The sequence below is a fragment of the Ambystoma mexicanum genome, chromosome 10 (assembly GCF_040938575.1).
Source record: "Ambystoma mexicanum isolate Mex_15411 chromosome 10, UKY_AmexF1_1, whole genome shotgun sequence".
Classification (NCBI taxonomy): domain Eukaryota; kingdom Metazoa; phylum Chordata; class Amphibia; order Caudata; family Ambystomatidae; genus Ambystoma; species Ambystoma mexicanum.
In genome coordinates, this window is record NC_090932.1 from 914,398,625 (window position 1) to 914,425,977 (window position 27,353).

At 46.8% G+C, this 27,353-nt stretch overlaps 1 protein-coding gene across 6 annotated transcripts in view; it reads right to left on the bottom strand.

Moving 5' to 3' along the window:
- The window catches only part of FXR1 (FMR1 autosomal homolog 1), a 1,317,598-nt gene that overhangs the window by 718,213 nt on the left and 572,032 nt on the right, over positions 1-27,353 (bottom strand). For all 6 annotated transcript variants that reach the window (XM_069618666.1, XM_069618663.1, XM_069618668.1 and 3 more), the window contains one exon: positions 10,830-11,000. In XM_069618666.1, the coding sequence (XP_069474767.1) occupies positions 10,830-11,000 (171 nt within the window). The remainder of the gene's footprint in view (positions 1-10,829; positions 11,001-27,353) is intronic.

The following is a 27,353-nucleotide window of genomic DNA, read 5'->3' on the forward strand; positions in this document are numbered from 1 at the left end:
TTCGTTGTCGATTTTGATGCCGACTTCCCGGCTGAAGCTTCTCGACTCACGGAAGACCTGGGACGGTCCCCTGAGGAGGATTTAGACAGCGCCAGCCTCTCCGTCTTAGATGATGAGGAGGAGGAGGGCTTTTTATGAGATGAGGAGGATCCAGCATGTTTCCCCTTATGCTTGTCCTCAGGGCGAATTTCTGCTGGCCGCACCTTCTTCGATGGAGGCTCCGACTTGCTCCTGGAGGCCGTGGAGCCAACTTCCGAAGCCGGGTAGGCACCCGCTCCGTCATTAAGCCAGTCGACCAGCCTTCTTTTACGGTCCTTAAGGGTTTTTTGGGAGAAACCCTGGCATATCTCACATGTATCCGCCGTGTGGTGCGGGTGGAGACAGTAGATACAGTCCATGTGGCCGTCTCCTTCATAAACCTTTTTGAGGCCACAGGTTGCACATGGGCGAAATAACGCCTTTCCAGACATAATTCTCCAGATTTGAACTTCGCTTACGCGAAACAGACAAAAAAACAATCTAGTTATCACTAGTAGTAACACGAAGATCCCACTGCTTTGAAAGACGGTTGAAATCTGAGGGAGCGCGGGGGCGGGGCCTGTATTTATATCATGACGTCCTGACGGCACGGGCACGCATGATACAAAACGAGGTGGATAGGACGCATAAGCGTCGAAAAAGTTTTCCTACGGGAAAGGGTCTATATAATGTACCGGGGATTCCCAGCCTGACGACGGGGAATATTCAAAGCATGTGAATCCATGAAAGATCCAATGCTGGAGAAATCTACTGCTGCATCTTTTTCTTCAATATAAAGGTACTGTGAAAACCCGACCAAGAGAACTTACCTCTCACTGCGAAAGTGCGTACAACTTTGGCAACTTGAAGTCCTAGTCAGTTTGTGACCCGACATACAAACCTTTCTTTAGTGAACTACTTCTAGGAACCGTGGCAAAGACTTTTCCGTTTGAAATACCAGAACCGTTTTTACCTATACAAGACATTAGTCGATTGACTTTGGGCTACCTGTTGCATTGCATCAAATCCTCTGGTGAACTCAAACTATTTGCACTGTTTAAGAGTAACTAATATTCGTTTAACTTATGCCTTTTTGCTCCCAGTTCAATGCTATTTTTGGCTCCTACTTCAAGGGAGCTCAACTGCTTAGTTTCACTATTGTATTATAAGTATTGTGTGATATTGTTTGCCTCATTTAGTGAATGCTTTATAAATGATTGTGTAATAAATTAAGACGTGTTTTTACCAAGAAACCTTGAGTCCAAGTGTCTATCTGAACACTTGTCATTGTAGACCTTTGTGCAATACCCTTACAAGCTCACATTCCCTCTTGAGATCAGCCTGGCTGCTCAGCTCGCTACCAAAAACTGTGTGGTACATACTTATACCAAAGGTTGGTTTTGCTTACACCTGTAGTCATAGTTGTGTGTAGTGGTCCCAGAGGGTACTGCATGCAAACTCTGCCTAACACTGAGACACCCCATCCATTGGCCTGCCTTTCGTCATCAGACCAAGGAATACGGAGGTCGGGTCCAGAGCTGCAACATCGCATAGCATCCAGTGCGAACACTTACTTCAAACCTAAGGTACTGTGGGGAAAAAGGCATTGCTTACCTGATTCCAAGAAGTCGCTCGTGAGCGCTGAGTGCACACAGAGGTTTCCAGGGCAACGTCCTCTCATCTCTGACCCAAACAGCTGCTTGTGTCCCTTTTCTCAAGTCCATTTTAAGGTCTTCTCTGTTAGTTTCCAACTTGCTACTTCAATAACTTTAGACAGTGGAAGAAACACACAGGAACTCTTCCCTATTCACTGTTTGCAAACACTTCAAGCCTCTCTGACATCTCTTTAGCTAGAGTTGTGTTTTTGGACTTAAAAGGCTTGCTAAGCAAAGACACCATCTCTAGACCCTTCAACCAAGCTCATGTTGCACAAGCCACTTATTTTCCTCCCTTTAAGTGACGTTCCTATATGTGTTTGCAGAGTAAATGCATTACCTTAGGACCTGTTAAAAACCCCATGAGTGCGCAATTAGTAATAATACGACAACCTTGTCTTTTCCCTTTCTAACGTTGCTACAAAAGTAACCGTGAACAAACACAAAAGTGAAAGTGCCATTTGAAGTGTATTATCTAGTATTCCCAAGTCTTCTACTGTAAACGTCAGAAGTATTTAAAGTGATTCTGAGATATATATATATATATATATATTACTCACCGTAATCTTATTCCTGGTGCTTGTATCTGCTTAGATTCACATGCTGTGCATAGGCCGACATCTAGTGGAAGCTGCAGAGTATTACAGTTTGTTTTTCGAAACTCGAAAATGGGCATCGACACAGGGCGTGCCAGTAATACTATCCTTAGTGTGACGTCCACTGTACCCATGATCCCTCACGCGTGTAGGACCCTCAGATTGTATTTTTTCCTGACATGAGGTAGCATGAAGAGAAGCGCGAGTACAGATGATCAAAGCAGATATAAAGAAAGGTAAGACTACAAGCATCCATGCGCCTTTTCTCAGAGGGGAGGAAGGGTGGGTCGCATGTGAATCTAAGCAGATACAAGCATCAGAAATACGATTACGGTGAGTAATGCATCCCTTCTGAGGCTTGTGGAATGTGCTTAGATCACATGCTGTGCATAGATTAGCGAGCAGTACCTGAAGGAGGTGGGATGTGAGAAGGGTCATGAGCAAATAAATGTCTTAGAACCGCTTGTCCCACTTGGGTATCTGTCTTGGAATGGGTGTCAATGCAGTAGTGCTGAGTAAAAGTGTGAATAGAGCTCCAAGTAGCTGCTTTGCAAATTGTGTCAAGGGGGACATTTGCAATGAAAGACAGAGTGGCCCCAATGCCTCTAGTAGAGTGGGCTCTTGGTGTGAAAGGCAGAGTCTTTCCAGAAAGGGAGTAACACAGCTGGATACACTTAATAACCCACTTAGAGATGGCACCTTTAGAGACGCTATCCCCCCTCTCTGCCTGTAGCTACGGAGACAAACAGTTGGTCTGTCTTCCTTAGCGGTCTGGTCTTGTTTACATAGTAGAGGACCGCCCTACGCACATCTAGGGTGTGTAGTTTCACCTCAGCCGAGCTCTGTGGGTCTTGGAAGAAAGCCGGAAACTCGATGGACTGGTTCACGTGGAATTTAGAAATAAACTTAGGTGAGAACCTAGGGTGTGTGCGTAAAACCAGTTTACTTTATGGACAGTAAAGAAAGGATCTTGCACTGACAGAGCCTTAATTTCACTGACCCTTCTTATAGATGTAATAGCTACTAAGAAGGCTTTCTCATAAGTCAGGTGTTTGAGACTGCTTTTATGCATGGGCTTGAATGGGGGGCCCATGAATTTAGATAGCACCACGTTAAGGTCCCATCCTGGTGGTGGGTTAGAAATAGGAGGGTGAAGTCTCTTTACTCCTTCCATGAAGGCTTTAAGTACTGGTACTTTCCACCACGACACCTTGTTATGGGAAGTGGTGTATGCTGACAGAGCTGCCAGGTGTACCTTCAGCGAGTTAAAAACCAGTCCTGCATCCAGCAGGTGGGGCATGTATGTAACAATAGTGGAAGGAGTGCAATCAACTGGGTTGATTTGTTAATTCTGGCACCAGATAACAAATCTCTTCCATTTGTCAAAGTAGCAGTGCCTCGTGTTTGGCTTCCTAGATTCCTTTAGGATGTCCATACACCTCTGTGGTAAATTGAGATGTCCAAACTATGATCTCAGGTGCCATGCTGCCAGGTTCATTGAGTTGGGTTGAGGATGCACTGTTTGGCCTTGGTGCTGGGACAGTAGGTTGTACCAGGTTGGCAGTTTAATCGGTTCGCACACCGCTAATCTGCGTAAGTGTGGGAACCACGGTTGTCTCGCCCACATGGGAGCAACCAGGACGAGCGTCATCGACTCTGTGTTCATCTTGTTGACCACCTTCCTGATGAGGAGTTGGTGGAAAAGCGTACGCAAACATTGCTGACCAGTTCATCCACAGGGCGTTCCCCTGGGAGTCTGGTTGGGGGAACCTGGATGCAAATCCTGGGCATTGTCTGTTTTCGCTTGTGGCGAATTACTCTACAGTGGGGACACCCCACTGAGAGAAAATATCTTCTACAACCTCTCTGTGTAGACACCATTCGTATTCTTCTGGGAGGGGGTCTCTGCTTAGAGCATCCCCTAGAGAATTGAGATCCCCTGGAACATGTTGCGATGACAGGAAGATGTTCCGTCTGAGTGCCCATATCCAAATTTTCTGGGCAAGCTTGGACAGATTTGGCGAACAAGTCCCTCCCTGCTTGTTCAGGTAAAACATGGCTATAGTGCTGTCCATCCGGATTTGCACTGACAGATTTAGCAGGTAGGGCTCGAACGCTTGAAGCGCTCTGAATACTGCCAGAAGGTCTAGCAGGTTGATCTGATTCTTGGCCACTGAGGGAGACCAGAGACCCTGAGCTGTGTGGTGGAGATGGTCAGCTCCCCACCCTGTTAGGCATGCATTGGTTGTGACTACCGCCTGTATCTCGGGATCCTAAAAGGGTTTCCCCTTGGACAGATTTTCTCTTGCCCACCAGTTTAGGCTTTGTACAAGTGTTGGCGAAGCGACCACTAGATCGTCCCACTGACCACTTACCTGAGACCACTGTTTCGCCAACCATTCCTGCATGGGACGCATGCGCAGGTGCGCGTGGGGGACCAGGTGAATACATGACGCCATCATGCCCAGCAACCGCATTGCTTTGCGTACCATTATCTGGCGACCGGACTGATATTGTGGAATTTGTAGCAGTATATTCCGAATTCTTTCCTCGGAAGGAAAGGTCAACCCCTCTTGAGTGTCTAGGATAGCTCCTAGGAATTGTTTGGAGGTGCTTGGCACTAGACTTCGTTTATTGAGAAGCCCAATTCGAAGAGGAGGTCGATTGTCCTTTGAATGTTTGTTCTGCAAATTACTGGGGTCTCCCCGTGATGAGCCAGTCGTCCAGGTAAGGGTACACTGGGATTGCCTCCCTGTGTAGGTGTGCTGCCGCCACCGCCAGTACCTTGGTAAATACCCTTGGAGCCGAAGCTATCCCGAAGGGCAGTACCTTGAACTGGTAGTGCCGACTGTCCACCTTGAAGCGCAAGTACTTTCTGTGCGCTGGGAACATGGAAATATGAAAATAGGCGTTTTTCACGTCCAATGTTGCCATGTAATCCCCTTTTTTTAGGAGGGGGATTACCTCTTGGAAAGTAGTCATGCAAAATTTTTGGGGCTCGACATACTTGTTTGCAGGCCGTAAGTCCAATACTGGGCACATTGTCAAATCTTTTTTTGGCACAAGGAAGTAAGTTGAATAAATACTCTTGTTTACCTGTTGTCCCGGGACGGGTTCTATCTCCTCAAGGAGGATCTTCTGGTGTTCCAAAGAATGTATTCTTTGCCGTGGAGGATGGTTCCGGGGACGCTCTAACAGTTCTATGCAATACCCTGCGGATACTGTGGACAGCACCCATCTGTCTGATGTGATCCCTTCCCAAACTTGGGTGAAGTTGGAAATGCGTCCGCCTACTGGAGTTGCGTGAGAAGGGACCCTGAATAGAGCGTCACTGTTTTGGTGGAGGCGTGCCGCCTCCTTTACTGGGACTGCCTCTACCTTTACCACGTCCTCTTATTACCCCTGCCGTAACCCTGGGTAGACTGTTGGTCATTATTGTTCCACGGTGTACCCTGCCCCTGGGAATAGTTAGATCCTCTCTGGGAATTTTGGCCGCGTGGGCGACGAAAATTGCCATTCCCTCTCTGATTAGGTGGTTTATTGGTTAGTTGGCCTAGGGAATTGAGTGTCTCATACTCGTCCTTGCCATTTTTGAACGCATCCTTGACCGCCTTACCAAACAACGATGATGCTTGGGTTTCAGCTTTGTATCCAGACTGCCGTAACCAAGCGTGTCTCTTGATAACAATTCCTTCTGCTATCAACCTGCCGGCGTTATCCGCGGCATCAAAGGTTGCTTTTAAAATGCAACCGGACACGGCTCTTCCCTCTGCCGCAACTCGTGCCAACTGGCTCTTTAAGGGTTCTGGGGCGGAGTCTATGAGTGCCACAACCTCTTCCCACTGATGGCAGTTGTAGCTGGCCAACAGGGTGGTGGAGTTGGCAATCCTTTCCTGGTAGGCGGACGTGGAGGCTACTTTCCTGCCCAAACCATACAGTTTCTTGCTCTCCTTGTCGGGAGGAGCTTCGGACGATGACAAGGGTGTTCCAGCCCTCTTACGGGTGTTAAAATACAGTGGGTCTGATTGGGCTGCCCTGAAAAGTTTCTCAATCCTGGGGTTCACCACCCTGGTGAGGTTAGGATTTAAAAGTGAAGGGTCTATTCTTCTCTGAATAGACTTAAGAATAGGGATGGCCTGAGCAACAGGCCTCCTTTCTCCCACTAACTCTTCGGCGAAGTCCCTCTCCTCTTGAGCACCCTGGGTGTCAATGTGGAAATGTTCTGCCGCTCGGGACAGAACTTCATTCAGGAGAGGTTGATTGTCGACAGGGGAGTCGGTAATAAGGGGTTCTTTCTCTACCGGGGAATCTACTCTGTAGGTCTCAGTGTCTTCCTCTTCCTCTTCTTGGTCCTCATCGTCCCCATAGTAGCCCGTACCAGTTTGCTCTTCCAACATGCCCAAATCTGGATCCTCACAAAAGGATGCATCTCCTTGATATTGAGAGTAGGGCTGTATATAGAAGGGGTCCGAAGACCGTGCTGGGGCTTCAAACCGGGACTTCTTACTTGGAGGTATTGGATCCTTAGAGCCTGAGGGTGCTGACCCATCGGGAGTATAGGAGAGAAAGGGTTCAGGGTTTTTTTGCGTAAAAATCTGCCAATGAAGACATCCTTGACATTACCCTGTCTATGCCATCACTAGACCATTCTCTAGAACTGGGAATGATCCTTTCTGGGGCTTTCTCCGCCTTATCCTGACTAGACTTACTGGTTTTAGCAGGGATCCTTGGGATAACAGAGGACTGGCACTTGTCTGTCTGTTTATGTGTAGTGGGAAGTGTGTGAGGAGGCTGAGACTGCTTCCTCTGTTTTCCCCCCTATCGTGGGCGGAAGAGTGTTTCCCTGCTTTTTCGCCCCTTCGGAGCCTTCCGACGGCTGGCGTCGAGGTTCGGGGGTAGTGTCCCTATCTTTAGAATGTGGAGGTAGGGACTCAGGAGCCGCCGTTATGCGGTCTGCGGGCGCCGACTCCTGGAGTGTGGTCTGGGAATGGAAGTCGGCTTCGTCTTCAGACGATCGAACTTCCATTACCTTGGGGAGCGAGGCACTCTTGGCAACAATGGATGATTGCCTGGAGTCATGCGGCGATCTAGATCGAGAACGCCCAGAGGACACTGATTCGGACCGTTCTCTATGTACCTCTTTCCGAGAACTCGACATGCGCGTCGAGTCTCGGTTGGACTTCATGTGCTTTGTGGAAGTGCTGCGGGTAGCCATTGTGTCGCTGGGGGTCATCCCCATAGCCCCCCTGCCGTAGGACCTTCCGAGGTCGGGGACTTGCGCTCGGCTGTCTCTTGACGCCACGTTGCCCTCGCCGTCTGAAAGCACGGCGTCGCTGCTATCGCTGAAGGCGCCCTCCGCTGCCATGGCCTCCTGACGCCTGTCATGGTGGCCCAACGCTTGATCAAACGGTCCTTAAGGGTTTTCGGTTTAAACCTACTACACGCTCTGCAGTTCGCCTCGGGGTGGTCCCTCGGCAAGCAGAAATTGCACGTGGCGTGTCGGTCAACCCAAGGGTACTTGCGGTTGCACTTGGGGCACAATTGGAAAGGGGTACCCTCCATACGCGGCCGGCGTCGAGTGTGAAGCTCGGTGACTCGACGTTGGGGTGGAGAATGGGGAAAATATAACGATATTTTGCAAAAGTATGGCTAAGGCCAGGGAACTCTGAAATGCTTCCGACCAGTATGGCGGAAAAAAACCATCTGAGGGTCCTACACGTGTGAGGGATCATAGGTACAGTGGACGTCACACTAGGGATAGTATTACTGGCACGCCCTGTGTCGACGCCCATTTTCGAGTTTCGAAAAACAAACTAATACTCTGCAGCTTTCACTAGATGTCGGCCTATGCACAGCATGTGATTTAAGCAGATTCCACAAGCCTCAAAAAAAAAAAAAAAAAAATATATATATATATATATATATACGCTTCTTTGTAGTGCCTGTCTAGCTACGATTCAGTGTACTTACCTACAGCTCACATCTTCCCCTTAAGCTAAGCCCAACTGCTCTGCCACACTACCAAGGTCCTGAGCTAGTACAGATGGATATCAAGATTTGGGAATCTACAAGCCAATGGGATAGCTTACTAAAGTCATACTGCCACTAGGACTTTAGGAAAAACTCCCCTAACATACTGTTCCTAGAATAAGTGTTACACTATTCAGAGATGTACATTGTCCAGATAACTCACTGTGCGAGTTCCTGATGAGCCTCACAGTACAACTGATAGGGTCTACTACCCTGGTATTACAAGTAATCTAAAACTAACTACTGGTTTTGACTTCCCTAGAACTACCGTTAGGTGTTCTAAATTAGGTTATATGCTTTGGTCTGTGTATCTTCAAGCAGATTGTTGTGTTTTTCTATAATGTGTTTATATGATCTGTGATGGTACTTATTTCACCCAAGATTTATCTGGGCCTATTTGTATTTAAATAAACCATTTATTTGTACAATAAATAGTGTTTCAGTGTTTCTTTGGACCATTTGTATTACAATTTCTTTGTACTGATTCTACAGCCATCTCTCCCTCCTAAGATAAGCCTGGCTGCTCTGTCTACTCTACCATATACTCAGGTGGTACAGCCTTATACTAAGAGTGGAGTCTTGTACCGGTCAGTTGAATGATTTTACTAAGCCCTTAGTTGGAATTCAAAAACTGTCCCAACAAACACGCCTTGAACTAACTCAAACTTCATATAGTACAGCTAATAACAGAATAACAGTTGCAGAAGCCAATCCGCAGCTATGTATATTCCATTATTACATAGGCCCTTCATGATTCGTTGGCATTCTCTTCCAACTTTGCACATTCGGCTCGTTAGCAGAACGTAAGCAAAATGAAAACCCAGGGGCGTGGAACATCAGACTACTGTTTGCTTGGCCAATTAGTCCACCATCTCATTAGTTAGGCTTCTTTTTCGTAGTTGACCTTGGTGACTGTTCTCTTCTTCGGAACTTTAAAGGGAGTGAAGGTACATTGATATCTTTGTCTGGAGCTTAATGAATGGGCCTTGTATTTGTAAAGCGCACCTGGCCCTAAAGCATCTATGTGCATATCTTGATACAGTTACATATGGACAAAAGGTACAAATTACAAGCATTTACATGATAGCATGAATGGGAAGTAAACAGTCTGAATAAATAGTAAGCAGGAAAGTAAACGGCAATACATAACGGAAGCAACTGTAAAAGGAGGTAAAAAAGCAAGTTTAAAAAAAAAAAGCGCAGATAGAAGGACCAAAGGTAAGTGATCTGTAGTGTGGTGCAGAGTTGATGTGGAGTGTACAGTTTATGTATCTTGGGTTGCCAGCCATATCTTGGCTGTGTGCTTAAAAGAGTGGAAGGAGGGATCATTCCTGATCAGATTGGGCAGGGATTTCCTAAGTTTAGCGGCGAGGACAGGGAAGCTCACCCTGCCAGCTTTTTGGCCTTGGTTCCTAATCTTGCATCTTGTGTGAGGAGACCACGATTTGTCCATTCTGACCTTCTATTTAGAGCCATTTGATGTAATTATACTGGGTGCTATTACTCCTCTTGGCCTCTGTAAACTGCATCTTTGATTGTTACTTGGCACTTGTAAATGTTCACTCCTTTGCTTAATCGAAGAGAAATGTCATATGTACATGGGTTATCCTCTTTGACTCCTTTTGTACCTTGCAATTGCTTTTTGCTGTGGCATCCTTGATCCCTAGCAAAGCAAATATTTGTTCTTGCACATAGTTGTATTCCAGTGACCATCAGTTCTGCAGCCTTGGCCCCTCTCCTTCAGGCTTCTTGCTTACTATTTATATAGAGTCGACGTCCATTTTCTCATCATAGCTGCTTTATCCTTGTTGAAGCTATAGATCTACCTTCCGTTTCTGCATGTATGCCATTGACTGCATCTTTTCTCACTTATCTTCTCAGTGTATATGGTTTTCTTTGCAGTCACATATATGTTCACTTTGTCACTTCAGTTACATCTTCATTCATTAAGTATTCACATATCATTTCAGTATTTCCTGTGTCTTCTCTTCATGATTCCATGTTACAGTTGTCGGACTTCACTTGTAGCTCTATGTCCAATGGTGTCTGCAGGCATCCTTCTACCATGTCAGTTTGAGGGTACATTCCATGGGGTTGTCTGAGCACGTAACATCCCTCATATCTTCAATGCAGTATTGGGATGATACCTGGTGTCATGCAGTGTATTCTTGTTCTTCCAATATGACCGTGGTGAGGGGGGGCAGGCACTATTGGGGGGGCAGGCACTATTGGTGACGTGTACATCTGCCTCTGTACAGATTGATCGTCTTATAGACCCAATTAAAATGCCATGGAGCTTGAGTCTCTCAAACAAAATCCGAAAGGAGAAAGTGCAGCGAGATCTGAAGATAGATCTGAGAGGACTCGACCTATAAAACATCAACAACTCTGAATACAATACCAATTTCAAAATGCTAAATGAGTTCTACAGTGAGAAACCCATGAAGTAGAATGTACCAATAGACTGATAGAGGGCTAATATGAATTTAAAAGAATATTTTCTTACAATGATTTCCAAAATATTGCCTACCTCGCCATAAATTCGAAAAGTGCCTGTGTCTTCATCCAGTTCAATCGCAGTCACTCCCGGAACTTTCCGAGCTTGCTGAATGGTGATACCATGTGTTCCTATTGCCAGGCCCATTAAATCTTCTCGGACTGTAAATTCCTCATGAAACGCTGCTGCAAGTTGTTTGGTGCACTGCGGGAAGAATAGGAGATGATTAAACAGGATTAGAACACCATGTAAATGCAAAATATGATTTTGATACTGACTTTAAAAAAAACATGGACTATGCTAACAAATGTAATGAACACGAAAGAATAACAGAAGCAAAATGTGGGATTACTTGGCATTGGGGAAAAATCAATTGCTCCCCAGTTGTACCCATAAAGAATGGAAACATGCAGTTTGTGTGTGGGTAACCAAACTAGTTGTAATTCATGATTGAGACCCCACAATTAATTTGACCTAACAGCCCATTATTTTTCCCCAGAAACCTAGAACAAGCATACGAAACATAACAGTGGGTTGGGGTTTCACTGCCAAATATGCCATTTTTATATGTATTTTACCTGTCCTATGGAGTTTATTTTACTCCATAACTCTTAAGGCATCTGTATTTTACTATTGCAGCACACAGCTCCCTAAGGGCAGTATTGCTGGGGACCCTTAGGGCCCTCCTTTGAGATTCTTTTCTTTATCTTAGAGTAACTACAGTTCTAGACTTCGTATCTCCCCTAAAACTTTATAGTCGGAGAGATTGGCGCACACCACCTTATGTGGAGTGCCAAAGGGATACCTAGTATACCCCTTCTGACTTTTTAGTCACATAGACAATCTCATAGTTATGTCTGGTGGCAGTGGACGTGTTCTACCAACTATTGTGTAATTTTCTACTGCAGGCTATGTCTATAGCCCCGGTAGTGCACAAAAGGGGCACGCAAGTATTAATTTGGGGCCTCACTTCTTTTCTCACCATTATTAATATGGTTGTTCTTTGTTAGGCCTACCCCCTCCCAGAATGGTAGATGGGCTGTGTGCGGATTTTGCTTTTGGCAGGAACCGTCGAGTGTCCCTGCCTAGGCTCCATAGTGTCTGGGCAGGCAGGAAGTGGGAGATGAGTTTTCCAACCCCCTGTCTTGTCTGTCAGAGTGCCTGAATAGAACAGCTCCCACAGGGTGTCTGTCTGTCCCGATTGGACAGCAAAACACCCCTTTCTGTAAACTGATGAGGAAGATTGGAGAGGAGGGAGTGCTGAAACCGTATGAAAGGTGAGGCTCCTGGAGGGAAAAGCAAGACAACCACTGGATGCTGAAGCAACTGAAGATTACCAGAGACGCATGCACACCCTTTGCAACACTGAAGCAACCACTGGTGTGCAGACCTAGTTCCTTCCGTTTGACTGGTGGGAACAACCCATCCCAAGACGAACATTGATTGATTGGAGCCATCTCCCGAGGTCCTGTGAGTTGCCAGAGCTCCGGAACCCCAATAACAGGAGACTTGCTGTCCATTTTGTGTGAATCGTAGTGGAAAGGCCAAATCCGTCCAGGTTTTATTACACAGCACACTCCAGCCAGGGACTCCTTCCCCGACAATGAAAGCACTTTTTAATTTAATAAACCACAGGTTATTTTCTGTTTGAGTAGGCCTCCACCCTTCGACCCAACATCCACAAACAACCAGTGCCACAATGGACCAGGAATCAGGCCGGTGTGTATCAATAAGATATTTATTAATTTAATATGTAATGAAACAGAAAAATCAAACAATCTCACAGCCGCTAATATGTTGTGGTAACACAATGCACTAATCTCTACAAAACAATTCAGTGATGATATACTGTTACAATTCTCACAATCTTTACTGGCAACACAGAAAAAGAGCAATTTTAGAAATAGAGAACACCAATGGTTTGGCACTCACCCCTGTAACACTCACCCCCCAAACACGAGCTAACTTGATTTCGTTGAATGGAAGGCAGTGGCAAGGAGTAAGGATAGAGAGAAAATTGGGATGGGAAGCCAGCAAAGAAAGTGAAAACTTGTGTTTGAGTAGTAATCAAAATGCAATTTTGCCGTTTTTCTCCACACGGCTATGGGACAGAATTAAAGGAAATGCGTGTTGCTACACTTCAGGAGATGGGGAAGCTTAGAGACACACTACGGCGACATAGAAACAAAGTAGGAAAATCCGTTTTGGGGAGGATGCACATGCAAAAGGAAAAAAAGCAAATGGACATTTGTTTTACACTGGATTTACAATGACAGGCAGCTCAGGGAAGGGGTATAGCTCAAAATAGGAAAATTGGTTTTCATTGACACGGTCAGAGACAAATAACAGACTTGTAGGCAAAAAGGGATTACTCTCAATGGGACTATGGTTTGGGGTTTTAAAAGGACAGATGCAACTAGGAATTTTAAGGGTAATGCACACAATACACTGGAAAATTCGGTTTTCAGTTACAAGGAGACTAATTCTTTTGAGGCAACACTTTAATGACTAATTATTAAAGAAAGACAACAGGGACAAGGGGGTTACATTTCAAATTTCGAATTTTAACCAACTTGTACAGTGAATCTCATTGGGAATTAATTGATTTACTTAAGAATATGCTAAGGATTTACAGACAGAGCTTTACCAAAGGGAATATGCTAACATACACATGCTAAACACAGATTCTTCTATGGGAGGTTTTCAATGGAGTTTTCAATTAGGTTGCCAGTGGGTGTTTTTCCAATGGGTTATTCAATGGGTGAAAATCTACAACAACGAAGGGCCTGTGCAATTTAAGGCTGGGGTTATTTGCTACTTACAAAGTAAGCCTTGGTTTGGGATTCTGGGAAATCCGCTGGATCTCAGGACCCTCTAGACACCTAGCTAAGTGGTCTGGTTACTGCACTCTCCTTGGTAGGGTTCAGCCTCCTCCTCTCTGTCCTTCTGTCTCCCCAGATATTTTGTTTCCCCTGACTTAGTACAGTCCCCCTTATATAGCCCAAATGACATTCACTTTACAATCTAGGGGGAGTAACTCCATAAGACACGCATTACTTACCATAATAGCATTTCTGATGATTGTATCTTCTTAGACTCACATGCTGTGCTTATGGTCCGACATCCAGTGGTAACCGCAGAGCATTGCATCTGGTCTTTCGGGAACCGAAAGGGGACGTCGTCATAGGCGTGTCTGTAACACTATCCCTATCGTGACGTGTAGTGTACACTGTAGTGTAGCCGAGGTCCCTACGATTGTATTTTTTCTGCCATGAGGGAGACCAAGTCTATAGTGAGTGAGTACATAAAGAGAGAAAGTAGTAAGACATCTATGTTTGTTCCACCCCGAGCAGGGAGGTAGAGAGGGCACATGTGAATCTAAGCAGATACAATCATAAGAAATGCTACTACGGTAAGTAATGCATGTATTCTGATGCTTGTTAATCTGCTTAGAATCACATGCTGTGCATAGACTAGCAAGCAGTACCCGGAGTTGGAGGTGGGTTGTGAGCAGGAACAGTAGAGAAAAGATGTCTTAGTACTGCTTGTCCCACCTGAGAATCAGACCTAGAATGAGTGTCTAGGCAATAGTGTTTTGTAAAGGTGTGTACAGAACTCCAGGTTGCTGCTTTGCAATGGACTCCAGAGGAACATTTGCAATGAATGCTATGGATTCCCCAGTGCCTCGAGTAGAATGTGCTCTAGGCTTGAAGGGAAGTTCTCTCTTAGCAAGAGTGTAACATAGTGTGATGCATTTGACAATCCACCTTGAGATAGCTGATTTAGAGACAGGATCCCCTTCTCTACCAGCTGCCACTGAAACAAAGATTTGTTTAGTCTTCCTTAGTGGATTAGTTCTTTCCAGGTAAAACATGACTGCCCTGCGCACGTCTAGTGTGTGAAGGCTTCTTTCGGCCATGTTAGTAGGGTTCTGGAAGAAAGTGGGTAGTTCGATTGATTGGTTCACATGGAACTTTGAGATGAATTTAGGAGCAAACCTGGGATGTGTGCGCAGAACTACCTTATCTTTGTGGACTGTAACAAAGGGGTCTAGAACGGAAAGAGCCTGTAGTTCGCTAACCCTTCTGATTGAAGTGATAGCCACTAGAAAGGCTGTCTTATGTTTGTTTGTTTATTTATATGGCGCACCGGACCAGAAGGTATGAGGGCGCAAACATTACAAGTATATTCTCAACTTAGTATAAGTCAGGTCTTTCAGACTTGCTTTATGCGTAGGCTCAAAGGGAGCTCCCATGAGCCTGGTCAAAACCACATTCAGATCCCATCCAGGGGCTGGGTGAGAGATGGGAGGATATATTCTCTTAACCCCTTCCACAAAGGCTTTAATCACCGGTATTTTCCACCACAATACCTTTTGTTGCGATGTGGTGTAGGCTGACAGAGCCGCCAGATGAACCTTTAGGGAATTGAAGACTAACCCAGTGTCCAACAGGTGGGTTAGATACAGCACAATGTGCGAGGATGAGCAATCGATGGGATTGACGCACTTGGAATTGCACCAGATGACAAAACGTTTCCATTTGCTAGCATAGCAATAACGTGTATTAGTTTTTCTCGCCTCCCTGAGTATGTCCATGCACCTCTGAGGGAGTTGCAGGTGTCCAAATGCTATGATCACAGGAGCCAGGCTGCTAAGTTCAGAGTTTGTGGGCATGGGTGAAGGGTCTCCCCCCTGTCCTGAGACAACATGTTGTACGGGCAGGAAAGCTTGATTGGTGGGGAGAGGGACATTTCCATCAGGTGAGCGAACCAGGGTTGGCGGGCCCACATGGGGGCCACCAGTATCATGGTAACTGGTTCCTGGTGCATCTTGTGCATTATCTTGTTGAGAAGGGGAGTTGGGGGAGGGGATGTGTGGGGTGCGTAGACAAATTTCCCCGACCATGTTATCCAGAGACCGTTCCGCTTGGATCGGTTCTGGGGGTACCTGGAGGCGTAGTCTTAGCACTGGGCGCTCTCCTGAGTAGCGAACAGGTCGATCTCTGGGAACCCCCATTCTGCTAAAAAGTTGGACACAATGTATTTGTGCAGTCGCCATTCGTATTCTTCGGGCAGAGGGAAATCTCTGCGGAGTACGTCTGCTAGAAGATTGAGTTCCCCTGGACCATGCTGGGACAAGAGAAACATCTTGTGTCTGAGAGCCCATTTCCAAATGTTTTGGGACAGCTTGGATAGCCCTGAAGAGTGAGTTCCCCCTGTTTGTTCAGGTAATGCATAGCGGTAGTGCTGTCTGTTAGAATCAGCAATGTCTTCCCTTGCAGTTGTACCTGAAAGGCTTTCAAAACCTTGAACACTGCTAAGAGCTCCAGTAGGTTTATATTGTTGGACGTTACTGGAGGAGACCAAACTGTGTGCTGTCTGCTGAAGCAGATGAGTTTACCACCCTCTAAGAGATGCGTTTGTCGTGAGAGTGGCTCCCACTGCAGGGGTGGTGAAGGTCTTCCCGCTTCAAGAGGTTTTCTATTGACCACTACTGCAAAGAGAGAACGAGGGCTGGCGAGACAACTACCAGATCTTCCCATTGTCCGCTGGCCTGACACCACTCCCTGTTGAGCCACTCTTGCTTGGGACGCATGCGCAGCCGCGCGTGGTGAACCAAGTATATATGCATGACGCCATCATCCCTTGCAAACGCATGGCTTTGCGTACCGTCACCTCCCGACTTGCTACATATTGAGGGATCTGAGAAAGCATGTTCTGAACCCTATCATTGGAGGGGAAGGCGACGTCGTCTTCCGTCCGAATCAGAGATCCCTGAAATTGTTTCACCTGGCTGGGGACCAAACTGGATTTGTTTTCTTTGATTGAGAAACCCAGGCTGAAGAGGAGATCTACTGTTTTTTGGGTGTTCGAAAAACAAGCGAACGAGTCCCCCGTGATGAGCCAGTCGTCGAGGTAAGGGTAAACTGGGACTAATAGTCAGCGCAGGTGTGTCGCTGCCAGGACTTTGGTAAACACCCTTGGCGCCGAGGCGATGCCGAAGGGGAGTACCTTGAACTGGTAATGCCTGTCCTGGATCATGAACCGCAGATATTTCCTGTGCGCTGGCAACATTGAAATATGAAAGTATGCCTCTTTCATGCCCACTGTTGCCATGAAGTCCCCTTGTTTCAGCAATGGGATCACCTCCTGCAGTGTTACCATACAAAACATCTGGGGTTTTATAAACTTGTTCGCTGGGCGCAGGTCTAGAACAGGGCGCATGGTGAGATCCTTTTTGGGTACAAGGAAGTACACTGAATAAATACCCTTGTTTACCTGAACAATAGGGACGGCTATGGCGTCCTTTCTTGAAGGGTTTGCACCTCTTGCAGTAGGATTTGCAGGTGGTCCAGCGTCAGGCGTCTTGATCTTGGCGGTCTGTATTGGGGTGGTCGGGAAAATTCTATACAGTACCCGTGGGCGACCGTCTTTAGAACCCACTGGTCTGTTATCCCCTCTTATGCAATAAGGAAAGATGTTATACATCCCCCCCAAGCCCCCCATCTGGGGTTTCATGGTAGGGGACCTGGATTCGTAGGTCATTTCGAACCACAGGCCGTGGCGCCTCTGAGGTTGGAACCTTGCCCTCTACCTTTCCCACGCTGCTGTCCTCTGGGTGTGTAAGAGGCAGAGGTGTTAGACCCTTGTGCCGAAAACCACTGGTTTCCTGCATTATACTGGGTTTGGGAAAAACGAAATTGGCCACGAAAGGACAGACGGGAGCCGCTTCCTCTGAGGAGAGGGTTTCTGGGTAATCTGTTGAAGAGTGTCTCATGCTCCTTCTTGGCTGTTTCAAGAGCATTGCCCACTGCCTTACCAAACAGGTTGGTTTCCTCATCAGGCTTGTTAATTAGAGATGCTTGGGTCTCTGACTTGAAACCAGAGTTCCTTAGCCATGCATTTCTCTTGAGCAAGGTACCTTGCGCTAGGATTCTCCCCACCGTTTCGGCAGCGTCCAGAGTGTTTTTGAGCACATTCTGGTTTACCTGCTTGCCTTCGGAAATGATGGCAAGCAACTTAGTCCTTGCAGGTTCTGGCACTTCCTGGGGGCCTTCTTGGAGAAGGTTCCACTGGACGTCCGCATAGCTGGCCAATAGCTTGGTGTTATTGGCTATACGTGTGGTAAACGCAGCAGACGTCATTATTCTTTAGCCCAGTGCATAAAATCTCTTGGATTCCTCATCAGGCTGTGCTTCTCCTGTAGACAGGAAAACACCAGCCCGTTTCCTAGTGGTGGTAACCACTAATGAATCCGGCATGACATGACCCTTGATATAGGCAGTGTTGTTGGAGAAGGGCGAAACAGTTTCTCCACCCTAGGGTTTACCGCCCTGGTCTGGGCCGGTGTCCATAAAGAAGGTGCTGGTGATGGAGTTCAACAAGTGGATGGATTGGCTGGCCAGAGGTTTTTCTTTCAGTATATCCGCCACAAAATCAGAGTCTGGTAAGGCCTCTTGAGTGGCGATCTGAAAATGGTCAGTCGCCTTCAAGATGGCGTTGAACGCCATCTGATCGTCCACTGGGGAGGGGCTTGCCGAGCTGGAGTGGAGGGGGGTATCTAAACATAGAACATCAGGGTCCTGGATGGGAGTAGGGGACGTCCAGGGCTGAGCATCAACCTGACGGCTGTCCTCCCAATTGTCCATAAGACTAGTCTGATCATCCACATTGTAGTTTACCAGAAAGGTGCCATCTTCATCCTGGTCAAACGTGTCCATAACATCCTCATCTGTGAGGACACAAGTAAACTCGTCATGTGGATCCTCCTCCAAGGTCCTTCGAAACTTAGATACATGGGTAGAAGGAAAGTCTTCGAGGTCTCGGGAGCAAGGGCCTCAGAATAGGAGACAAATTTCTCTAATCTGTCCATACATCCTTCAAATTTCTCCCTGGTCCATGAGGATGAACCAGAGGGATCCAGGGGAGGAAAGGGCTCATCTTCCCTGTGGTGTCGGGATTTTTTTCCCCTAATGTGCCCGATAAAGGCACAGGACTCAACGTAGACCTCGCAGGGTTCCAGGCGTTGTGGCGTGTCTTTCGACTAGTCTCTCAGTGTGTTTTACCGCCTCCTTTGACCGCTCCTTCAGTTTAACTGCCGAAGTAATCCTAGCGATGCTATCGGCAATGGTAGGAGAATCCGGGCGGTCTGCCGGTTGAACCGGAGGATGAGCAGAGGATTTCGCCGCCACCAGGCCCACCGGAGGCTGAACAGAAGATTTCAATGCCACCAGATGAACCGGGGGCTGAGCAGTGGAATTCCTTGCCACCTGGCCCTTAAGTGACGTCTGCACGTCGTCCTGGAGCGCTTCGACGTCCACGTGTCTTTTGGGGTTAGCGCTCTTCACTTTGGAGTGCCCAGTCGCAGGCCGCGGCTGTGGTTGCGGGTAAGACTGCCAATCATAGACAGTCTCCGAAGTAGAACCTTGGGTTGTGCGTTTGGTGTTATAATCGTGTGCGCCCGTCGCCGGGTGTTTTCTCCTTAGCGTAACTCAAGTCAGGCCTGATGGGGTCGGGGACGGGCGTCGTGGACCGAGAGTGGTCCGCAGTCAGGTCAATGGCTTCCAACACGGAGGCCTGGTCATCGCTAGTTCACCCATAACGTTCGGCGGTTGCATCAGCAGGGGGGGGGGGGGGTTTGGAGAACATTCGGCCTGCGACATAAATGGCGTCTTTTCCATAGAGAAAGATAATTATAGTGATGACGAAACCCAGAGTACACAGAGAGTGAAAGAGGAGAGGCATACTTGTAAAGGATATATCCACCCCGACCCCATTCTCCCTTCTGTGTAGGCTGGCCGGAAGGCCGGCCACTTGGACGGCAGCCCCGCTGGGATCAAAAGGCATCCAAAGTCCACAGCAGTCTTTGGCGTTGTTGCACAGGATTCAACAATCAAAGTGACTTAATGGGAATAACGACAAAGTCGATAATGACAATAACGCTATCTCTATGTAAGAGGGCGACCAGTAATCTGGGTGGAAAAAAACAATCTGAAGGACCTTGGCGCGTGAGGGATTTTGGGTACACTACACATCACGTTAGGGATAGTGTTACAGACACACCTATGCCGACGTCCCCTTTTGATTCTCTAAAGACAATATGCAATACTCTGCGGTTATCACTGGATGTCGGAACCATATGAACAGTATGTGATTCTAAGCAGATTAACAAGCATCAGAACTATATTTACAGGTTGCCCAGGTGGGGGAATCCTCACACAGAACTGTCTTTTGGTAGGGCGCCAGTATTCTGCCTATTGTTTTAATCAACCTGGTTGCCTCCTATGTCTATTGTTGGTTCACATTATTAACTGATTTGTATGAGATTTGAACGGGGTACAGTTGATGCATTTTAATGGAATCAAAGAGTAATTGTAGTACCACATAGAAACTGTGCTCAAATTAATCTAAAATGGTAAATATGTACAAAGGGTGTTATTGTTATGGTGTACATAGCTTGAATCTTATTTATATAAAGAACTGTGCTTTCTCCAACAAGGTGTGCGGACATTCCTTTGTGGGTCCTCGGGGACTACACTGTATTTACAAAAGAGCATGCATCACCTCCTGAGAGCTTAAGCCTCGATTGCTCGTCCAACGTTACCAAATAGAGAATCTTGGCTGGGAACCTCTGTGCCTCTAATCTGGCATATAGAGAGCAGGAGTACAGATACCCGCCTCTAGTCTTTACAGTAGGCAGGGTTCAGTTAAGGTGAGAAGCCATCCAAGCTCGGTGCAATTGTTAACCAAGTTTCCTACAGATCATGTAGAGTTCAACGGAGAGTATATATGGGTCTCTGCAAAGATGGGAGGATCCTCTGGTGTTCCAAAAAGCCATCCTTCAGGGAGTTACTCAAGGTTAGGTAAGAATTGATGTAGTAACACTGAGACTACGCAACAGTTATCTCCTTGGTATTCGGTAACCCACCTTTTAGTATAGGTCTGTACTTGACAAGTTGGCAGTGTGACTGAGAAGCCAGGCCTCTCTCAAGAGGGGTAAATGTGAGCTGTAGCAATAAAATTCGTAAATGCAGGTAACCAAGCAACACAAACTCAAGGTTTCAGTTATAGATCATTAAGTTAACATCAATTGTTAAGTAAGCATTCGTTAAAAAGGCAATTGATGTAACAAGGTAAATATACTTTAAAACACTTTTCAGGATCAGAACAACTTTAGTACATACTCTTTAGATATGCTTTTTACAAACTTCATGCGCCCTGAGGTGACTTCATTCACAAGGACAGTAAGGGCATTGTATATATCACACTGAACACATGGCAGATTCTTAGTTTGCAGAATGGAAAGGTTGAAGCAAGGAAAGGTTAAACAGGTGCTCAATATAGGCGAGGACACTTAAATCTTCCAATGAGATCTAGACAAGCCTTTCCCAGGAATAACAGTCTAAAACAAGTTACCACCCATGAGGGACAGAAATATCAAAGTCAATGCACTAGAAGAGTCTGCACAGTCTATGAAGCTGAGGCACTTCTTAGATAAAAAGTAATCGGGGAGCAAGTCCAGTAGTGGGGCCAACTTGAACCACAGCTCCCAGTCGTATCTGGCCACGATCGCGAGGGCGTTGGTGGCCTTGATGGTCGGCGCCTCAGAGTAGATAACCTTTCGACCAATCGAATCCAACTTCTTCCTCCACCCCTCCAGACAACAAAGGAAAGAGGGACGCCAAGCCCGACTACTTCTTCCTGACTGTCCGGCACCCTGTACTTTTTTTCCAGCCAGTCTCTCTTCGCTGGGCCTGTAGAGGGGTTCTTCATCAACGCCAGCCCGTCATCCCAAACATCGTCCAGGAGAGGAACAAAAAGGATGGTCTTCCTCTTTGTCTCCCGGCGCTGATACAAGAAGCCTTCCTTCTGCTCCTCCGGTGTGAGCTGGAACAGCTCTGGTGCTCGGGCGAGCATCGCATGGAAAGACCCCACCTCGTCCGGTGGAGACACTCTAGGAGGGGGTGACGGTAGGTACCCTATCCCCGCCATTGTCATCTGTGTCCGTTGCTGCTGTGTCCGTCTCCCTCAGGGGAGAGAGGGGCAATGGAGAAGGGGGTGAAGGGTGGTATGGAGGTGTAACATTGTAAAGACTGGAAGGGGGAGGGGGGTCTGTACCTCTGCTCTCTATATGGTAGAGGAAAGGCACAGAGGACCCTAGCCAAGATTCTCTCTAGTTGGTAGCAATGGACGAGCAATCAAGGCCTAGCTTCTCAGGAGGTGATGCAGGCTGGTTCCCAAGTGCAATGTATTCCCCAAGCACCCACAAAGGAATGTCCACACACTGTATTAGTTAAAACAGTCTTTATATAATTAAGGTTCAAGGTTATATACACAATCACAATAACTCACTTTGTGCTCAGTCAATCTACAATGGCAAATATATACAGTTCTAAGTGGTACCACAATTATCAGATTTCATTAAAGTGCATCAACTGTACTCTGGTTAAATGTCACACAAATCGCTTAATAAAGGTAACCAACAATAAATATAAGAGGAAAGCAGTTGGTTAGAACAATTGGCAGAATACTGGCCCCGTTACCTAGACACAGTTCTGTGTGGAGATCCCCCCCAACTTGGGCAACCTGTAAAGTCAAGATATACCACAAGCCCAGTCCATATATTGTTCAATTAGTCTTTTTTCCATCTATAATGTTTCTACAACCCCAATGTACCTGGAATAGCAGAGTTCCTCGAGGAGGCGTCGAGGGATCCTTCTTGCGCGACTCCCTTTAAAGCAGGAGCCACGGATCGTCGATGGACCTCGAAGAAAGTGAACTCAGCGTCGAGAATCCTCGATGGAAGTTCGACGGTGTTGAGGCAGCAGCTTCGGTCCTGGCAGTGCTCGTCGACGACGAGTCGAAGACATTCTGCAAGGAAAAGGTGTGCACCTCGATGTCGAGAGTTCAGTAGCGCAAAGAGTTTGTGAAGAACTGTGGCCCAGCAAGGGCTTAGAGTCGTCCAGTGTCTCTACGGTCTTTGGGTGGTGGGAAACCCACCGGCGGATGCTCCTCGGCATGTCGACGGCCTGGCCTTCTCCGGCAGGATAAGGCAGGCACCGGTGCGGACAAGCGCGTCCGTGAATCAAAAGTCTTAGGAAAAGGAGCGTGCGGTTCCAGTCGTCGATGGCACGGCGTCAAGCGGTCCCCACTTCTGGGCAACATGGATTCACCTTAACTACACTGCCCAAGTTTGTACATTCTTGAATAGCCAATGAGGCAGTCAAAGTGGCTTTCCGGCTCTGTACCAAGGACTTCAACTGTAACAGATCCACCAGTGAACCAAATAGGCACTTTTAATCGGCCATTTCCAAGTCCAAGGCCTCCTGAAGCTTCTTCTGGATCTGATTCGAGCATGCCACCTCTTGGACCCATTCTGTTTTGCAGAGATGTGATGAAGATTTCATTATATAGGATTTTGGAATGGATCATAGCTAAAAGGGTGGCCTGACCTTTACTATTCTCATTCATCGTTTCATACAGTTTCAGGAAGGTGGCCAATGAGCTGGTTAGTGCTGCCATAACATTGCAGTGAGTATTAGAATCCGTAGAATTTAATGAGGGAACTCGGCCCCAAAGCATTTTGGGAGAAAACGAATACCTCCACAGGTGAAGCAGATGTATCAGATTGCTCGCACCGAGCGACCCCCAACGACAAGCGGGAGTCCATTGAAAAAAAAAATAAGCCTTTGGTGGTCATTTTACTGATCCTGGCCTCAGGCATCCTTACCCATACCGTTGCGCCCCACTTGCATTGATCATCCTTGGCAAGAGTAGGATAGAATTCATCATTGGGCCCTTGCATTGGAGGTCTCCTAGTAGGGCCATACCAGAGTTGTCAGGGTTGCTTCGGATGGGTTGTTACTAGAGATCGAGTCACTCAATGGAGTCTCCTCCAAGCGAGCGGATGCGTTTTAGAGTTTACTTTTTTAAAAAGATTGTGCAACCAGGAAACTCCCCTGTTTGTCTGAAGATCTTGAAGCTAGCTGGGAGGTATCCATTTCTGGGTGAGTTCGCTTGACAGAATCAGGGATTAATTCTGTACAAATAGATTCAAGCAAGCTATGTCATTTCCGGGAGCGCTAGGATTACCCCCTGGTCACACTGGTGTCCAGCCTGGACCTGCTCATGATATACGATATTGAGTGCCGGTTGAGTCATCTGGGCCTCCCTCACCTGTCTGCGCAAGTTGGGCCGGCGCACCCATGGGTGCTTTACCGTGGCTGCAAACGCAGCCTGTAGTAAAAACACACAATGGTAGTAAAAAGTAAACCACTGCCAACAGCCATTCATTGAGGAAAGGGCAACATGAAAATGTTACATGAGAAGCTAGACAAAGGGGAAACTAAGTAACCCCTCCAGCCCCCTATTGTAAGATAGTGTGTGCTGGGTCTAGAAAGTTACAAATTTAAGTAAAGTTAGTTTTCACTTTACTGCTCTGGGAAACAGTACTTTATCCCAGAGAAGATATTTAAACCTTGGGGAAATCTGAAAGACTTCCCTGTGTCACTGCACTGAAGGTGCTGTGTGACAATGTAAAAGATGATGCCTATGGAGTTTGGCAGACTCCACAACCAGAAGAAACACAGATTAAAATCACATTAAAAATACATGAGAGAGTGGGGAAAAGGGTCTCACTCTCCGGGTTACAAATTCAAGTTCTCAAAATAGTTGCTGGGGGTCTCTAAGGTAGAGAGGAATTAGCACATTTCTGAGAATTCGCTCTAACAGTCGGGGAGACCGATAGACCGGTCTGTGTTAGCACCAAGGTTGTGAGCAGCAACATTATATGGAGAAATCTGAGGAGAACAGTGTGTGAAGCGCATGTGATGAGCGACGCAAATGTAATCGAACAGCAAATAAGTCATTGAACTTTTGAAGCCAAGATAAATGCTGTAGACAGAGTGGTCTGGCGCCACGTGGGTGCTCATTGGAGGGTCTCCGTTGGGTATCCAACAGAGGTGCCAAATGTAAAAAGGAATTGTGAAATTGAAGTGGTCCTGCAACTGGTCAAGCCAAACCCTGTGCACATTCTAAAGTCTTGCATAGTTAATAAAAAGTTAAATTGATCTGAGCCCGGCCAAGGGAGACTAATTTTGCAAGAGGGATCTGAGCCCAGTTGAGCAGGATCCGGGGGTTGAGAGTCACCCTAGAAAGAATATTCTCTGAACATTGAAAAGGGGATCTGAGCCAGGAAGAAGGGGGATCCAGGGTAAACAGTGAGTAACCGGAATTGAGTGCTTGTAAAAGGAAAGACACTTTGTTTTGGTACATCAGGCCTTCTGAATCAAGAGACCTTGATAACTAAAGAGATTTGGACACAGAAGGCCCCGAGGCTGGTAAATTGAACTGTATCCTTGTGCTGAAGAAGCCAGAGCGTGTGGCAGGCTCTTGTGAACGGCATTGTCCGATGCAGAAAACATGGGGTAGAGAGGCCAACAGCCTGAACATCCCGACATATCATTTTTGTGAACACTTTGTTCTTTTTCACAAACACTTCCCCACACCATTTGTATTTTGAGGTAAGGGTATGGCATTTTTTTTTTTAATTTTTTTTTTTAGTATAGGCTTTTTATTTTGACGAGACTCCACTAGAAATGCATTATTATTTGATGGTCGTAGCCTGCTCCAATCTGTAGATTTAGGATTAGATAGGTGTTGATCACACCCTTGTTGCAGTTCAGTAAACACCCTTGAACTGTGGTAACTTGTGTTGGTCTTACTGTTGATACAATGCCTCCTTACGGTACCCAGGGACTGAGTGGTATCTGTGCCCGTTTTGATGGCTAACAGTGTCTCGTCTCCCTCCTCTGCCCCCCCACCAACCCCTAAAGAGGTCCACCCCATCAAGAGGCATGTCTATAACCTTCAACTGTACCTCAGGGAAAATGTTTGTGGCATTTAAGACTACTCGGTTGCCCACCTGTTCGAAGCCTGTTTCAGCAATGTCTAGAGACACAGTGATGGCATGATCTGAGGCCGTTTCCCCCTCGTGCAGCAAAGCAATAGCCTAATCTCGTTTGTTATTAGCAGGAAGTCCAAGATGGGGCCATCTTGTACCATAACTCCCCGTCGTACCTGGAGAGAATGACCACGGAATTGGCTGTGTTAATGGTTTTTGCGACTGTAGTAATTACTCGCTTTCCAAAAGCATCTAGCTGCTCACCTTCCTTGTCCAGGGCACCATGCAAGGGAAGAACGGGTTGACTGAGTGCTTTGAGGCAGTAGATACCACAGATTCTGAGCCCGGGTTAGGGAGATTTCTCATATTTATACCAAATCCCCTCTACCTGCGAGACCCCCAGCACTTTTTGCTGGACTTCCTAATCTTTTGCTTTTGAATGAGGGGAGCCTTTTCCCCCTCATTCATTCTTTCTGCATTGACCATGGGAACCCTGTTAATTGTGTTTTTACTTTGATTTATGGAGTCTTGCTTTCCTCCATAATTTTTAAAGGCATCAGTGTTTCACTTTTGCAGCACACAGCACCTTACGCGCAGTGTTGCTGGGAGCCCTTTGTGCTCTCCTTTTTATATTCTTTTGTTTGCCTTAATAACTACTGTTCAAGTTTGGTGGGTCGGGGAAATACTGGTTTATCCTTCTTCGCATTTCCTTACCCATGTGGAATGCTGAGGGATAACCTGGTATCCCATTTCTCACTGCTCCTGTACCATTTTGGTTACAGTGACGGGCATAGGCTCATGGCTGCTGGCAGTGGACGTGTTCTACTGACTTTTGTGCAGGTTTTACCCACAGGCTGTCTCCACAGCTGAGATTATATACAGAAGGGTCACCATTGACCAAGAATGGTGGCTTCTTTCTTTTATCGCCATCTCTTGCGTGCTTGCCTTTCTTGGTCCTTCTGCCATTTGGCATGTGGGAAGGTTTGTGTAGCCTTCTGCGGCTCCAGTGTGTCTGCGAGGACAGGAAGCAAGGGAGGAACCCGAATCTCTGCTATCCTTTGTCTTGTGGTGTGCCTGAAAGAAACAGACTCCCACTGATAGGACAGCCACTGACCCCTTTATCTAAACTGCAGGGAGAGTTTGCAGAGGATGTGCGAATTCCTGATAAAAGGCTATGATCTGGAGGCAGAAGGCAAGTCCACCAATTGCACAACAGACGAACCGAAGAAGACTACCAGAGACGCCTGCAGCCCCTTCCAGCAACCGCAAAGAGACCCCTGCTGTCCTGACCCAGCTTTCAAATCGACAGGGGAGCTCCAAAGAGAATTACTCATTTCCTTTGGCTGGGGAGAACAAGAAGCCATAAAATGACCTGCAAGACTAGCCATCCCCAACGTGCTGTGACCTTCCTGGGCTGCAAACCACCAATACCAAGGGACCTCCCACCTCACACCATAATTCAGTGCATAATCTTCCCGTGAACAAATCCTCCCAGAACTTGGCGAGCTCCAGTTCGACCTCCAAAGACAAGATGCCCCTCCTCAAAGTCCCCTCAACTAGAGTGCAGGACCGAAGAAACAAGGCGGATTGACTGGTTGTAAGGAACAAGTTATTTAGAAGTAACTTAGTTCTCCAGCATGAGTCATCTCTCTAAG